At 41.6% G+C, this 15,000-nt stretch overlaps 1 protein-coding gene across 2 annotated transcripts in view; it reads right to left on the reverse strand.

Annotated features, from left to right (window-relative positions):
• col4a6 (collagen, type IV, alpha 6) overlaps positions 1-15,000 on the reverse strand; it is a 181,586-nt gene that overhangs the window by 17,010 nt on the left and 149,576 nt on the right. Inside the window, exons 23-30 of one of the 2 annotated variants that reach the window (XM_084042465.1) lie at positions 14,549-14,731; positions 13,629-13,815; positions 10,577-10,627; positions 7,560-7,631; positions 7,035-7,142; positions 5,590-5,808; positions 4,702-4,860; positions 253-423 (exon numbers count right to left, since the gene is read on the reverse strand). In XM_084042465.1, the coding sequence (XP_083898591.1) occupies positions 253-423; positions 4,702-4,860; positions 5,590-5,808; positions 7,035-7,142; positions 7,560-7,631; positions 10,577-10,627; positions 13,629-13,815; positions 14,549-14,731 (1,150 nt within the window). The remainder of the gene's footprint in view (positions 1-252; positions 424-4,701; positions 4,861-5,589; positions 5,809-7,034; positions 7,143-7,559; positions 7,632-10,576; positions 10,628-13,628; positions 13,816-14,548; positions 14,732-15,000) is intronic. The other variant, XM_084042466.1, reaches the window with a different exon arrangement.

Here is a 15,000-nt window from a genome sequence, read left to right on the forward strand (position 1 = left end):
ACCGGCAGCGGTTCCGGTAGGAGACACCAAAGAGTCTCCTTTGTGTCTCCTACCGGAACCGCTGCCCACCGATCCGCTGGTCATCAAATTATTGGCTTAGGAATGGGACAAAAACAAAACAATATACATGAAGTATTTTTTTGGGTGAACTATCCCTTTAATGCACCACAAAAACACACGGTTTTGTCCCGGTGCTCCTGGTGGTATAAATACCAACACCAGAACACAAGACCAGTTGGTTCCAAACCTCACCTTTAAGTCCTGGTGCTCCCGGGATGCCGTCTCTGGTTGCGCGTCCTGGAGGCCCCTGTGGCCCTTGGGGTCCTGGTCCGCCAGGGGTCCCAGCATATCCCGGGGTGCCCTTCATACCGGCAGGCCCCGTGTAACCGGGGTCACCTCTCTCTCCCTTCCTACCAGGAAAACCTGGATGGATGGATGGATGGATGGATGGATGGAGAGACACACACACATGCAGTTAGAACCTCTATAGATTCACCTCTATCAGCTAAACAACTTCCAATTAGAGATCAATATTTATCAATGGCTGAGTTTCACCTACTGTAGGCATTGATAATAGTAAATAAAAATAATCTTATGGGGTGTGATTTTCCATGTAAATCCAAATCGTTTGTATAACAAAACAACAAGGAGTAATACTAATTACAGAAATAAATACAATTCACAAGAACTCTAAATGGAATATTGAATAACAACTGAATATTCAAAGAGAAATGGATACAGTCAAGAAATTGTAAATAAATCTATACATGTAACACAAACATATCTTCTTGCTGTTGTTATTACAACTTACCTTTCACACAAATATTATACATACTACAACATATCAAGTGTTTATAAACAATTGGCAAAATGCAGCAAAACTGTATAAAGAAATTCATTTTGTCTTCACACACGAACACAGTTTATGGCAATTGAGAGAACAACAATGTAAATGCTCTGGGATGATTACATTGTTTGCGAGTTAGGCTGCAATTGCACGTAGATTAGGAAGAAGATTAATTCATTCATCATGACATGTCTGACAATGCTATAATATCCAAAAGAAAAAATTAAAGGGCAATTCAAGATCAAGAAAAAATATTAATGAAATATTAATACATTTGAATTGCCTAAGATGGTCAAAATACAATTTTACGTATAGTGCCTGATTCATAACATACAATTTACAACATAACCATATCCAGAAAAATCAAGGTCAATTCCAGAATGAATTAGCTTGGTTTAATTGCACACACATAGCTACAAAGCCTAAAGTCACTGGTTTCCTGCAAGAATCTATAGGCTTTTTTACTCTTAAAAGGATAACATTTATCTAGTTTGGAACAACACATATTTTTAAATTGGGATAACAAACGCTTCATTGGAAAATAACAATTCAAGTTTGTATTGAACCAAACTAGCCAAAGAGCCACTCTTTAAGAGTACAGAATTTGCCGGTTACATTGTTAAGTTGAGTCAGGAGCGTTGGACTTCACACAAGCTTATTGGAGTTACTGCGTTACACACACACCTAGCATATGTTAGCTTCAGTGGTGGAAGAAGTACTCAGATTTTTTGCCTCAGTAAAAGTAGCAATACCACAATGTAGAAATACTCTGTTACAAGTAAAAGTCCTGTATATTACTTGAGTAAAAGTTAAAAAGTATTGGCATCAGTGTATACTTACAGAACCAAAGCCTCTGAGATGTACAGTAGTTGAGTATAAAGTATTGAAAAATAAAAAATACTCAAGTAAAGTAAAAGAACCTCTCAATTATACTTAAGTACAGTACATTCCACCACTGGTTAACGTCATGTTTCAGGCTCCAACACACAAACAGCTACAGGTTAGTGCCGGCTGCAATATCAAACCAAATAGTGACAAAAAAAACGTCACACATATTTGGGGAGTATGTTCTCTGCTTCAGTTCTGACTCTCTCAAGTTGGATTGAGAGGTGCTGAAATACAGGGCAAAATGTTCATCCTAACAAGTCCTTTAATTGTGCTTTAGGTCTGAAAATCTTGCCACAGAACAAGTAAGAAAATCTGCCAATGCGACCTCAAAAGCAATGAACTTCACTTGATTTTGAATTCAAGCGACTTTTAATCACTTGAATTTAAGTGCTGTAAGTGAAGCCCATGAAAATAAACAAAGTGAGAAAATGAAGGCAAGTCAGCCCGCTTGTTTCATTGTCACTCGATTCAAACACAAAGCCAACTCCTGAAGCAACAAGCCAAATGAACTCAACTAAGTTGGAGCGGGACAAACCTTCTAAATCAAACACAAAGATTAACCGACTTGTTAAGATGGACATGTGTTTTGTTTGTTGCAGTGTATTACATCATACACTACAAGGTGAGAGCAGCAGTCAGGTTGCTTTGGGGGGCTGAAGGGTTTAGGATGACAGTTAGGGCGGTTTGGTATATATTGCTTGCTTGGAGGAGAGGATGGAGAGAGGGGAAGCGAAGGTATGGAGCTGGGGGAGGAGGGGGGTGGGGGGTGGGAGAGAAAGAATACCTCACCTTGGCAGCCTACCGAGTGACCGAACACCAACAAGAGAAGAATTGATGGAGGGATGAGATGGTACAGGTGAGGATAGTGGTGAGTGTATAGGAAAGGAGATGAGAGGACAAGGAGAGGAGATGAGGAGGAGGAGAGATGGAACAGGGGAGGGAGACGAGATGATGAACGTTTTGGTGACACCGAGATTTACACAAAAACAAACAATGGAATATGTAACCATTGTCAGGGACGTGCACAGATAGACTCTAGGTGTAGAGCACCTGCCCTTTGCCCTCTTGACCAGAAGTGCCCTTTTGAAAAAAAGGAAAAAAACGTTTTTTTCTTCAGTTTACAGCAGGGGTCTTCAAGAGGGGGTCCGGGACCCCTAGGGGGTCCTCAGAGTTACTACAGGGGGTCCGCCAAATCTTTATGTGATATGATTTTTCTTTTTACCATAACCACTCGAAACCTAGCATCCCTTTTCTGAGGAGAACTTTAGCCAAAAATAGCAGATCTACAAGCCCACAACGCCTCGCTGCGAGGCGTTGTGGGCTTGTAGATCTGCTATTTTTGGCAAAGAGGTATAGGTGTAGAGGGAAAAAAGAGCAGACCAAGTAAACAAAAAAAAGTATAATTTACTTGAGCACCTGCTCAAGTAAAGTGGTCTGTGCACGCCACTGACCATTGTGTTTTAAATAGGGGGGGGAAATGGAGGATGGGGAAAGAGAGAATCAAGTGAGAAATGTACCAACAAACGAGATGAATGAAAGGGGTGGTGGGTGGGTGGGGGTGGGGGAGGGGTCGGGGGTGGGCTCTAGGTCTTGGTGGATGCCTATATATCTTGGAAATTGAACAATTAAAGTTTCAATATATCTTAAACAAAAAAAACATCAAGATGTCTCTCTATTCAGGCGAGCATGAATGTTCTCAACTCTAGAGCACGGATTCAAATAATGTGATATGAAAAAAACAGAACTCTAGAATTCCAGGATGCTCCACAGCCGTTATATATATATATATACCATCAATGTTCCACAGTTGCATTAATATAACACCTGTAGAATTATGGTATACCATAATTCTACAATGCTACATAGTCCTTATAATGTATATACCATGGAGAGTGCTGAAAACAATGTTATGATTGAATCTAGCTATGCAATCTGAGTCAGGGGTAGGGCTTGATAAGCGTTATGCTTCTCCCTGTTCCCCTTTTTCGGCATCTTGGAATCTCTAAATGGACCTGACCACCTGGTACCATAGGCTTGTTTGAGACTGTGACACCGTGGCAACTTCATTGTTCATAAATTGCACATAATTACATATATGTCTTTTCTGAAAATAAACTGAACTGAGACTGAACCATCATTCAACAGTGATATATACTGTACCATAATTCTACAATATTCCATAGTCGTTCCAGAGTGGTTACATACATAAATAGTTGTTATATATACAATAATGATACCGTGTCCCATAGTTGTTATACACCATAATTATGAAATGATCTATAGTGGTTATATAATAGCCTGGGATCTAGACTGATTGCTACGTTCACCGTTTTTTTTTTTTTTTCCCCCGCATATCTCCGTGCAGAAACGGGAGAAAACGACCTGCGGCTTCTGATTGGACTGTGGGGGGGTGGGGGGGGGAGGGCACCGGGGGCGGACGGCCAGTGTTGTCCAATGTAAAACTCGAGTCACTTCCTGACTTGCCTACGTAATTGAAATACGAGTCAAATAGGACCCTGGCCAGACTGAGTGTAGCCAAGTGAGAGACGAACGTAGCGAATCAGTCTGGATTCCAGGCTAGTTATACAGTATACCATAATTCAATCATGTTCCATAGTGGTTATGTAACATAATTCAATCATGTTCCATAGTGGTTATGTAACATAATTCCATCATGTTCTATAGTGGTTATATTATTGTTTATATATTAGAAGTATACCTTTCCCATAGAGTTTACATACCAATGTTCTATAGTCCTTTTACACCAAGATTCTACCACAATCCATCAGTGATTATATACAATATTTATACCATGTCCCATAGTGTTTATGTACCATAATCATACCATGTTCCATATACCATACAGTGCATCTAGAACGTTCTATAGTCATTATACGCCACCATAATTCTACCATAATCCTCGACAAGCGGTTATTTTTCCATGATTGTGGACTTGTTTTGCTCACCTGGTGATCCGTTTAGACCGCTGTTACCAGGAAGACCGCGAGGTCCGGTGGATCCAGGTCCGCTTGGAGCGGGACTACCGGGACCGCCGGGGATACCGGGCACACCGTCCAGACCACGCTCTCCCTTCAGTCCAATGAAACCAGAACGCCCATCCGCACCTGGCAAGACGGGAGAAGAGAAATATATAATGTTTGTTCAGAAATGATCTTTGATGGGGAATTCTGAACCGGAACAGACGGGACCACTTAACCACTTAAACCCAATATACTTCATTGACCAGGGTACCCCAGGGGGGATCTGTGTGTGGCACTCTCTTTTTCCCCTCTACACCAAATCTCTTTGCCGATCTCCAAGCTCACAACGCATCGCAATGAAAGCCATCGTAACGCAACGCGTTGTGACCTTGTACTGTATATCGGCGATTTTCCCCGAATGTTCGCTTCAGAATGAACACTACTGAGTAAAAATGTACTTGAGTAAAAGTATAAAAGTATTTCAAGCTTTCAAATGTATAGACATCTTTTGAAAATAGCAGATCTACAAGCTCACAATGCGTCGCAACGCGACGCATTGTGAGCTTGTAGATCGGCTATTTTCAAATGGCCGATATGTAAATAGGGCTGAAGTGGTTAATGTATGTTTTGTAATAATAATCCAAATCAACAAAGTAACTAAAGTTTTAAAATAATTGTAGAGGAGTAAAAGTACAATATTTGCCTCTGAGATGTAATGGAGTAGAAGTAAAAGCATTGGAAATTGGAAACACTCGAGTAAAGTACAAATACCTCAAAATTGTACTTAAGTACAGTACTTGACTACATGTACTTAGTTACTTTCCACCACTGCTGCCTTTCTACATAATTATTCTCTTATATCGTTTCACTCACCAGGCCCTCCAGGACCTCCTGGGGTCCCAGGTTGTCCCTTGTCTCCGGGGAGCCCTGGCAGCCCGTTCTGTCCCGGTCTACCCCCTGCCGAGCCGAACACGTCTCCGGGCTGGCCCTTGGCTCCCGGTAGTCCAGGAAGACCATCCTTTCCCCTGCCTCCGTCGTAGCCTGTTCCTGGAAGGCCTGGACCGCCAGCATCTCCTCTGGGTCCCGGGAATCCTTCAGAGGAGAGAAGGATGGATATGGATTAGTGGCCTGCTGTTAATTTCAATTTCTTCCATTGAAATTATTACATTTCTCCCCCCTCGGACATACCTGTAGACCACACCAGGCACAGATTACTTTTTTTTTGTTGCTCTCCCTCATGGAGCTACTTGCGGATTATACCAGGGCCAGTCCCACCCTCAGGTGGACACGCACTGACCTTTTGCACCTTAATCCCATGTATAATGCACAAACTTTTTGCCTTTTTTTCTTTTTTATTGCGCTTTATTTTTCTCTCTAAGCACCTTAACGTCTATAAGTATATCATGCACAGTATACATACATTGCTGCTATGCTCAGGCACCTTAGTTTTCTTTATCTCAGGTACTTAAATATGTAGATAACTTGTTTGGCCTTCTATTGTTATCTTGTTCGATCTCCTTCCCACTTGCCCCCCACCCCTCTTCTTCTTCTCTCTCCCCACTCTTCTTTCTATGGAACTAACGTTGCGATGGGAATGACGTACAAAAACGAATTTCACCCACTTTTTTACCTTGTAAACCTGTGATGTGACAATAAACCTGATTCTGATTCTTCTGATTACATTAGGGGCAATAAAAAAAATACATTGGTGATAGAGGTGCAACAGTTAATCAAACTAATCGATTTAATATATTATAAAAACAAGCATTATAATTTAATCTTCATTAATCTGTGCACTTTTTTGCTATTTTTGCTATTGATGGCATCACAAAAAAATAGGGCTTAAGTGGTTAATCTGATTAATTGATTTAGTGGATTATAAAAAAAACTATTAGAATTGTTTTCACATGGATTTGTTGATGTTTATGTTCATGGGGCGGCAGTGGATCAGGGGTCGAGCGGCCGGATGGGAACGGTGAGGTTCCCAGTTCGATCCCGGGCTCCCCCAGAGTTAGTGTCGAAGTGTCCTTGAGCAAGACGCTGAACCCCTAATTGCTCCCGATGAGCAGGTTGGTGCCTTGTGCATGGTTTCCTCCGCCATCGGTGTATGAATGTGTGTGTGAATGGGTGAATGTAATGCACAATCTACGTAGAGTGCTTTGGATAAAAGCGTTACATAAATGCACCTTTTACCATTTGATGTGTAAACAATTTTAGAAAAAAAATAAAAATAATGATGATTGAAAAAGCTGTCGATAAATTAATAGCTAAGAAAAGAATGGAGCGTTCCTGCTCTACCTGGTGAGCCATGTGTTTACCTGATGGTCCCGGCTGTCCTCCAAACCCAGGGTCTCCTCTCTCTCCCTTGGCACCGTTGAAGCCTGGCCGGCCAGAATTTCCTGGCAATCCATCCGTACCCTTAGGACCTTTGAACAAGACCAGAAAGGTTTAACTTGCACAAAGTATTAGAACAAATTAATTTGACAATGGGATATACTGTATATTACTGTAGATTTAGTTCTTAGCAGGTGGAGTTGGCATTGAGGCTTACGAATGGATACTAAACGTAACATGTTCAAAGTAACCTTTTTCAACGCCATTCCTCTTTTTGTGCCTACGGGTGCAGTAAGCGATATAGCACCTTCAATATCATGATTTATATTCTTAAGAATTTGAATCAACTCAAAGCATCACAATAATAAATGCTCAGGAGTGAAGTCTTCTCTTCATTTATCTGTACACTGGAGGCTAGGACAAAACACTATTCAGATCACAGTATTACATACAAATAAAAAGCCAATGACATCTCAAAGTAACCAATCAGGTGCATGCTGAGCTTTTACCTGGTCGTCCCGGTAGACCGGGAAACCCGGGGTCTCCCTCTTCGCCAGGTACGCGGCACGGTAACACTTGGCCTGGTAGCGGTCACACACACACATTAGCATACAGAGACAGGTACATGGCACGCACAACAGCAATGTGAGGACCTTTAAGCTACGACGCAGCTGTCTAGGCCGTCAAGCTAGAACTTATACCATTACACTTTGTATGTATTTGTATCGTAACCACTTAAACCCTAAACACTTTGGTGACTGGGGGGGGTCCCCCAGTGGTCTATGCTTAACCCATTGAGACCTGAAGCCGATTCTACATGTCTCCTAAATCTCAACAGTTTTCTGAAAAACGTTTGTTTCTATATCAGTGGTGCTCAAACTTTTTCATGTCAAGGACCCCCAAAATTATATGAATTTGGCCGTGGACCCCATCAACATATTTTGTTCCAGGGACCCCCCAGAAGCAAAGATTTTAGTTAAAAATGTTTGCTTTAAAAATGTATATATTCAAAGATTTGCACACATTTTCAAGATTTTTCAAAAATAGCAGATCTACAAGCTCGTAGCTCGGCACTCGGTGCCGCGCTATGAGCTTGTATATCTGCTATTTTTGAATAGCCAAAGTGTAAAATAATGCTTTTTAGCTCAAATCTAAAAATGACACAGTTCCAGGTCTTAATGGGTTAAGTTGGTCCCCTCCTTTTTCCCCTCGACACCAAATCCCTTCGCTGAAGAGATTTGTAGTGAGGCTGTGAGGTTGTAGATCTGCTATTTTTGGCGAATCGTCACCTATTCTTCGATGAATGTTCGCCTATTACGAAATGCCCAGAATAGAGATGCTAGGGTTCAAGTGGTTAAATATACATATACAGCAGGACAGATATCTATACTATATATAGCTATACAATACTGCACTATGTACTATATAAATACGTATAGTCATCTGTACCAGCGTTTCTCAACTGGTGCATGGGCACGCACATCCACACATAATAACAATAGGTGCACGATTCAAAACAACTTGTGAAGAAAAAAAGGAAAAATTCTTATACTTATTGGTTGAGGCTATTGATGGTGACCCTGTTACCATATTACGGACACTGGCTGCTTTAGCGCCTAATTGGTTGTTTCAGGTGCTTTCTATTCATCTTGGATGATGATTGTGAGACCTGCCCGTTTCCTGGGCCCTGCAAATACGGTACCTGTCCCTTCACGAAGACCTCTGGTTGAAAGTTTGCACTATTAATAAATCACTGTTTCTGGGAGTATTCAAAACAGTTTGTGGATTTTTCCTTTTTTTCTTCACCAGGTAAAATTGAGTCCCATGCTAAACCAGTTGAGAACCAGTATACGGTACCTGTTGTATTTACCAGACAGCTATTTTGGAAGACACATACACATACACATACTGCACAACGCTAGATGTGTGGCACAATCTGGTTGAAATAGCTAACATTTCTACATGATACTGGGTCTCGTAATCTTAAATCTCTGTTTTTGTCATCAGTGCTGGACATAATGTTATCTGTATACAAAATTGGCAACACTCCATCAAGTTAAAACATTTGAAATACAAAATATTGTGAATGTGTTTCACAATGTGATTGTCCATCGCTTCCTTTCATGCTGTTACAGTTTGGTGTCTGATTATTGATTATTTGCATTCATTAGATTAATTTATGTTTGATTATGAGAATGTTATTTGAGTGTTGTCGGTTGAATGGAAGTTAGTAAAAAAGAAAAAATCATCACGTTTACCGTCGGTTAGCCAGACTTCAAACAGTAGAATTAGAAACATTCGGAATGGTTATAGTCATCGTTTTGTGTCTGCGGATTGTTATTGTTGTTTCAGTTAACCCCACCCTCCCACCCGCCCATTCAAACCCTCATTGGTTAAAGCTCTTAGCAGAGGCGCGGCTTAAAAATAAAAAAAACATGCGGCAGGGTTTCAGCAGCTTTGATTGGAGGGAGAAGGAGACTATATCTGTCCAATGATTGGATGGAATGCCTAAAACGTGTCACAGTGGGCGGGGAATGTATTGCCGAAAACCGTCGGCTGTCAATCATCAACTGACTCCGCCCCCAAATGGAATCCCAGGGAAGCAGGGAACAGGAGACATCCATTGGGTTCCATCATGAACAAATGATTGACAGCAAACCTATGAAAACCTACTCCAAAAGACTGCATTTCCCAGCATTCCTTTAGCTTTGAGAGATCCTATCCAACACAAGGTGCTGGTACTCTTCTAAGGCACTACAATACATACAAGGTATGACAGACTTGTGGGTCCAACCAAGGATATGTAAAGAAGGAGAGGACAAGACCTTCTAATCTACAACATAGCGTCCGGCTTCCGGCTCCAGTTTGCCAGTGACGTATCTTTCCTCTCGTTCTTTACATATCCTCGGGAAACCATTTTGTCTCTGACCCCTCTGAGAACGGACACTCTCTTCTTGGTTGCCAAACGTTTTTTTGCTCAAGACCCAAAAGAGAAATTTGTTGTCTCCCCCGGGACCCAAGCTAGTGACAACGCATCGCATCGCGACGCGTTGTGAGCTTGTAGATCGTCTATTTTCACTACTTCTAAACATTTGTTTTCTAATTTATGGAATTTCTTTGATTTTTTTTATTTATTCATGAAATTATTTAGAAAAATCATTGCATTTGTTCCCAAATCATGAAAAATATAGCTTTTTGTTTTTTGGGGGGAAAATGTTTTGAAATAATAATAATCAAAAACAAAATGGGTCCCGAACCTGGTGTTTGGGAAACAGTGTTCTAGAGCGTCACTTCTCCAGGGATTCTCAACAGAATCCTAATTGTTTCAGGACTTTTATGAGCCAACACTACACATCCATGGAAATTCTCTATAAAGTGTTGTCTGAGTGACAACTAGACTCTACAGCCCAACCTCTGTGATCATATATCTGGGTTCCACCAGTAACTGTGTTTGAACCCTGAACCTCAGTGAAAAACGGCTCTGGCTTGGCTGGCCGCCTGGTGGGCATAAAGGTTATTTACCCACCCTGTCCCCCATCCTCAGAGCCGTCTGTAAGCCCATCACAGCCGGTCTGACCTGGGACAGATACACATGCACAGGGACGGTCAGAGAGATGTCAGAGAGAGAGAGGGAGGGGGAGAGAGAGAGAGAGAGAGAGAGAGAGAGAGAGAGAGAGAGAGAGAGAGAGAGAGAGACACACACACACACACAGAGAGAGACTGAGAGACAGAGACAGAGAGAGAGAGAGAGAGAGAGAGAGCAACAGGTAGAGTGATAGAGAAAGGAAGAGAAATGTAGAGGAATGTACAGAGAGAGAGAGAGAGAGAGAGAGAGAGAGAGAGAGAGAGAGAGAGAGGGGGGGGGGGGGAGAGAGAGTTTGGCAGCACACAAAGCCATTCGGGGGTCATTTGCATACGCCAATCAAGCACTTGAATGAAAAGAATCATTTCATTATAACAGTCAATCAGCGAATCAGTCCACTCAATTATCGAGGCTCATTCAGTTAAAATGCAAAAGCAAAGTTTGCTTCATCTTAAACCAGGTTATTCCGTTCAACAAGAGTAGAGAAAGAGCGAGAGAGAGAGAGAGTGAGAGATGCAATCAAATTGACCAAAAACATCTGTGAATTAGGAAATGGAGAGAGACGCGCGCTATCGGCTACATCAAATTAGCCTCTCTCTCTCTCTCTCTCTCTCTCCGTTGCCTCATCTCACCTCGCTCTCTCTCAGTGTCTTGTGAATGAGAATAACCCTCATATTAAGGACGTTGCTGTGGGGCAGAAACCTTGTATCTCCATGTTTCAACTTTTTATGGGTTTTTTTTCCAACGAAAAAAACTTTATTTTACAACATTGTCAAAGGCAGTGGTGGAAAAAGTACTCAAATTTCACATGTTTCCAAATGTATAAAAAGTCAAAAAATCTTTTGAAAATAGCAGATCTACAAGCTCACAATGCGTCGCATCGCGACGCATTGTGAGCTTGTAGATCTGCTATTTTCAAATGGCCGAAATATATATAGGGCTGAAGTGGTTAACGTATGTTTTGTAATAACAATCAAAATCTACGAAGTAACTAAAGTTTTCAAATAATTCTAGTGGAGTAAAAGTACAATATTTGCCGCTGAGATGTAGTGGAGTAGAAATAAAAGTACAGAGAATTGGAAATACTCCAGTAAAGTAAAAGTAACTCAAAATCGTACTTAAGTACAGTACTTGAGTACACATGTACTTAATTACTTTACAGTACACACCACTGCCAATGAAAAGGTATTAACAAGAGTTTGTGACGAAACAATAACTACATCCATAGGAACACAGGGTTCTTCTTTTTGCCCCCATTTCAATCAAAGTAAGATCAAAAGTAACACGTTTTTGGATAATACAAGGTTTCCACCCGACAGCGACGAAAAGAGCAAAGGTGAGCATTACATGTCATGAGAGCACACATTCACACTGGAGATGAGTGGGAAGGTGCTGTGCTGACGTATAGTTTGTTATGTGTCCTTCATTCTCAGAGAGGAGGCACCCATTTTAGGTGAATTTTGTCGTATGTATAATTGGTGTCAATTTCCCCGTTATCAGACCGTCCCCTCTGAGACGTGAAGAAGCACAGTAAGAGCTGCTGCTGCTGCGGTAGCGATCATTTGGGGGGGGGAGAAAAAAAAAGGAATAAGAGGCGTCAATAATCAATCAAGCTGTCGAATATTACAGATTATTCGGCTGTAAAAGCTATAGTCCATAAGCACATTAATGGAAACCATTAATCAACGTTGAATATTACGCTGCTGCAGCCAAGGAATGATGAGCAGAAAGCTGCTTGGGGCAAAAGCTTGTCTAATTCATTTTCTAAAATAAAAAAATAAAATGAAAAAATCTACATTATCTACAATTTTGAAGAATAGCCAAAAAATAACAGATCTACTACTGTAGGTAGATCGTCTATTTTCGCTATTCGTTGCACGACTAAGTATATACAGGGCTTAAGTGGTTAATAAGAGTACTTATTACTATAGGCTGCTTCTAATGCAGATTAGACAAGGTTATTCTACGTTTTGCGCAAGTATTTTATCCTGTCATGGTTGGCGAGGACATGGCTGCTTCAGCGGAGCATGAATCAGGGAGCTATTTGATCGGGGGAGAGAGTGTTCGTCCGCTCCCCCCGGAGAGACAAAGAGAAGTTATCTTTATTAATGGTTTTAGAATGTTAGGATGCGGTAGCTATGGTAACTATAGGATGGCGGCCGGGTGGTAATGATGGTAATGGTGACATGGTCGTCGGGGGTGGTTCTGTCAGGATGTCATCCTGGGGGGGGGGGAAATGATGTATGACATGCACGCGCACGTGCACACACACTCCCCTCCGGTTTCACACTTTCACACACTTCCACGCACGCACAGTTGTGCGCGCACCAGTGTTGATTTTGACAGCAAATTTTGATTTAGTTTTAGTCCGTAGTCTTTTGAATAAAATTCAAAAGTTTTCTCATATTTTAGACACCTGAAATGTTTCAGTTTTAGTCTAGTTTTAGTCGAATAAATATACAGTATAGTCGACTAAATCTACAGTGGATTTAGTCGACTAAAATGTATTCTGGCGGTGCCTTGATGGCGTCTTAATGGCTGATTTTACACTTGGTTGCTTGCTGAAAATAGCCGATCTACAAGCTCACAACGCGTCGCAGCGCGACGCGTTGTGAGCTTGTAGATTTGCTATTTTCAGAGCGCAGCACCTGAGCGCAACCAAACATAAAATGACTTGTCTTTTAGTTCTACTGGATCTCTTCTCCACAAGTCCCTCACTAACATTTTAGTCTAGTTTTTATTTGTTGACGAAATTGTCAATATATTTAGTCTTAGTTTTAGTCGTCATAGCTTAGTTTTTATTCTGTTTTTGTCAAGTGAAAAAATGTAGTCGAGGAACATCGTCATAGTTTTAGTCGACGAAATCAACACTGGCACGCACGCACGCAGGCACACACACACACATCAACACTCCTCCTCTGCCCAAGTCTCCTCCTCCTAACGGAGACGGTTCACATTCGGCTCCTTTCTCCGTCATGGGTTTGGTGTCACTTACCTGCAGGTCCGGGCAGGCCCGGCTGTCCTGGTATACCGCCGAATCCGGGTTCTCCGGGGGATCCTCGCAGTCCGGGCGCCCCGGCGTATCCGATGCCGGGCTCGCCGGCCGCACCGGGCCGACCTTTAGCTCCGGGGTATCCTTGGAATCCTCTCTCTCCCACGGAACCACCGTAACCTCCATCACCCTGTAGAGGAGCATATAAGGACAGTGTGTGTCATTATTGCAGTGGTGGAAAGAGGCTAAGTACATTTACTAGGGCTGTGGCGATATATCGTCCCGCGATATGTTTTTGTGACGATATGTATCGTTTTGGCGTTTTTGAAAAAAAATTAAAATAATAATAATGCAAAAACAGAAGTATTTGTTTGCATTTGCTTTTTTCCCCCCCATATATTTTCATAAGCTTTTTTCCCCCCCATATATTTTCATAAGCTTTTTTCCCCCCCATATATTTTCATAAGCTTTTTTCCCCCCCATATATTTTCATAAGCTTTTTTCCCCCCCATATATTTTCATAAGCTTTTTTTCCCCCCATATATTTTCATAATAAAAAAGTGCCATATATCGTATCGTATTGATATCGTGAGCCCAATATCATATATAGTATCGTATCGTGAAATTAGTGTCGGCAAACCCCTAACATTTAATTAAGTACTGTACTTATTATTATATTATAAAATGTTGAGGTATTTATACTGTACTTGAGTATTTCCAATTTCCAATACTTTTACCTCTACTCCACTACATCTCGGATCCAAATATTGTGCCTTTACATCACTACATTTATTTGAAAACTTTAGTTACTAGTTACTTTGTAGATTTTCATTTTTATTACAAAACATAGATTAACCACTTGAGCCCTGTTTAAACGTTGTCTTTTTGAAAACAGCACATGTCCGTGTGTTCAGACCACTCACAGGAGCACCAGGGGTTCCTGGGAAGCCAGATGATCCGTCTCTGCCAGGCGCTCCGCTGTCGCCAGGGGGTCCTCTGGGCCCCTGGGATCCTAAATCTCCCTTGCCCCCCGAAGTGAACGTGGGATAGAAGGACGCTCCCTTCTCTCCTTTACGGCCATCGAATCCTCTCACACCAGGACGGCCCTGAGGAATAATAAAGGACGATTACATGACGACATGAGAGAAATGTGCATTAGAAACCAAGCTTAAGTTTAAGACTGGTTCAGTCTGGTTTAGTTAAAAACTACAGTAGGGTAAAAACATGGCAGGGTGACCTCATAGTACACTGTGATGTAAGCAACGCAGCTGCTGAGCAGCAGCTAATTAAAATTAACCACTTAAACCAGGGGTGGGCAACTTTGATGATGGAGAGGGCCACTATTGTTCCACTCTCACTCCAGAGGGCCACAATG

The sequence above is a fragment of the Gymnoscopelus microlampas genome (genome assembly GCF_963454915.1).
Source record: "Gymnoscopelus microlampas genome assembly, chromosome: 19".
Classification (NCBI taxonomy): Eukaryota; Metazoa; Chordata; class Actinopteri; order Myctophiformes; family Myctophidae; genus Gymnoscopelus; species Gymnoscopelus microlampas.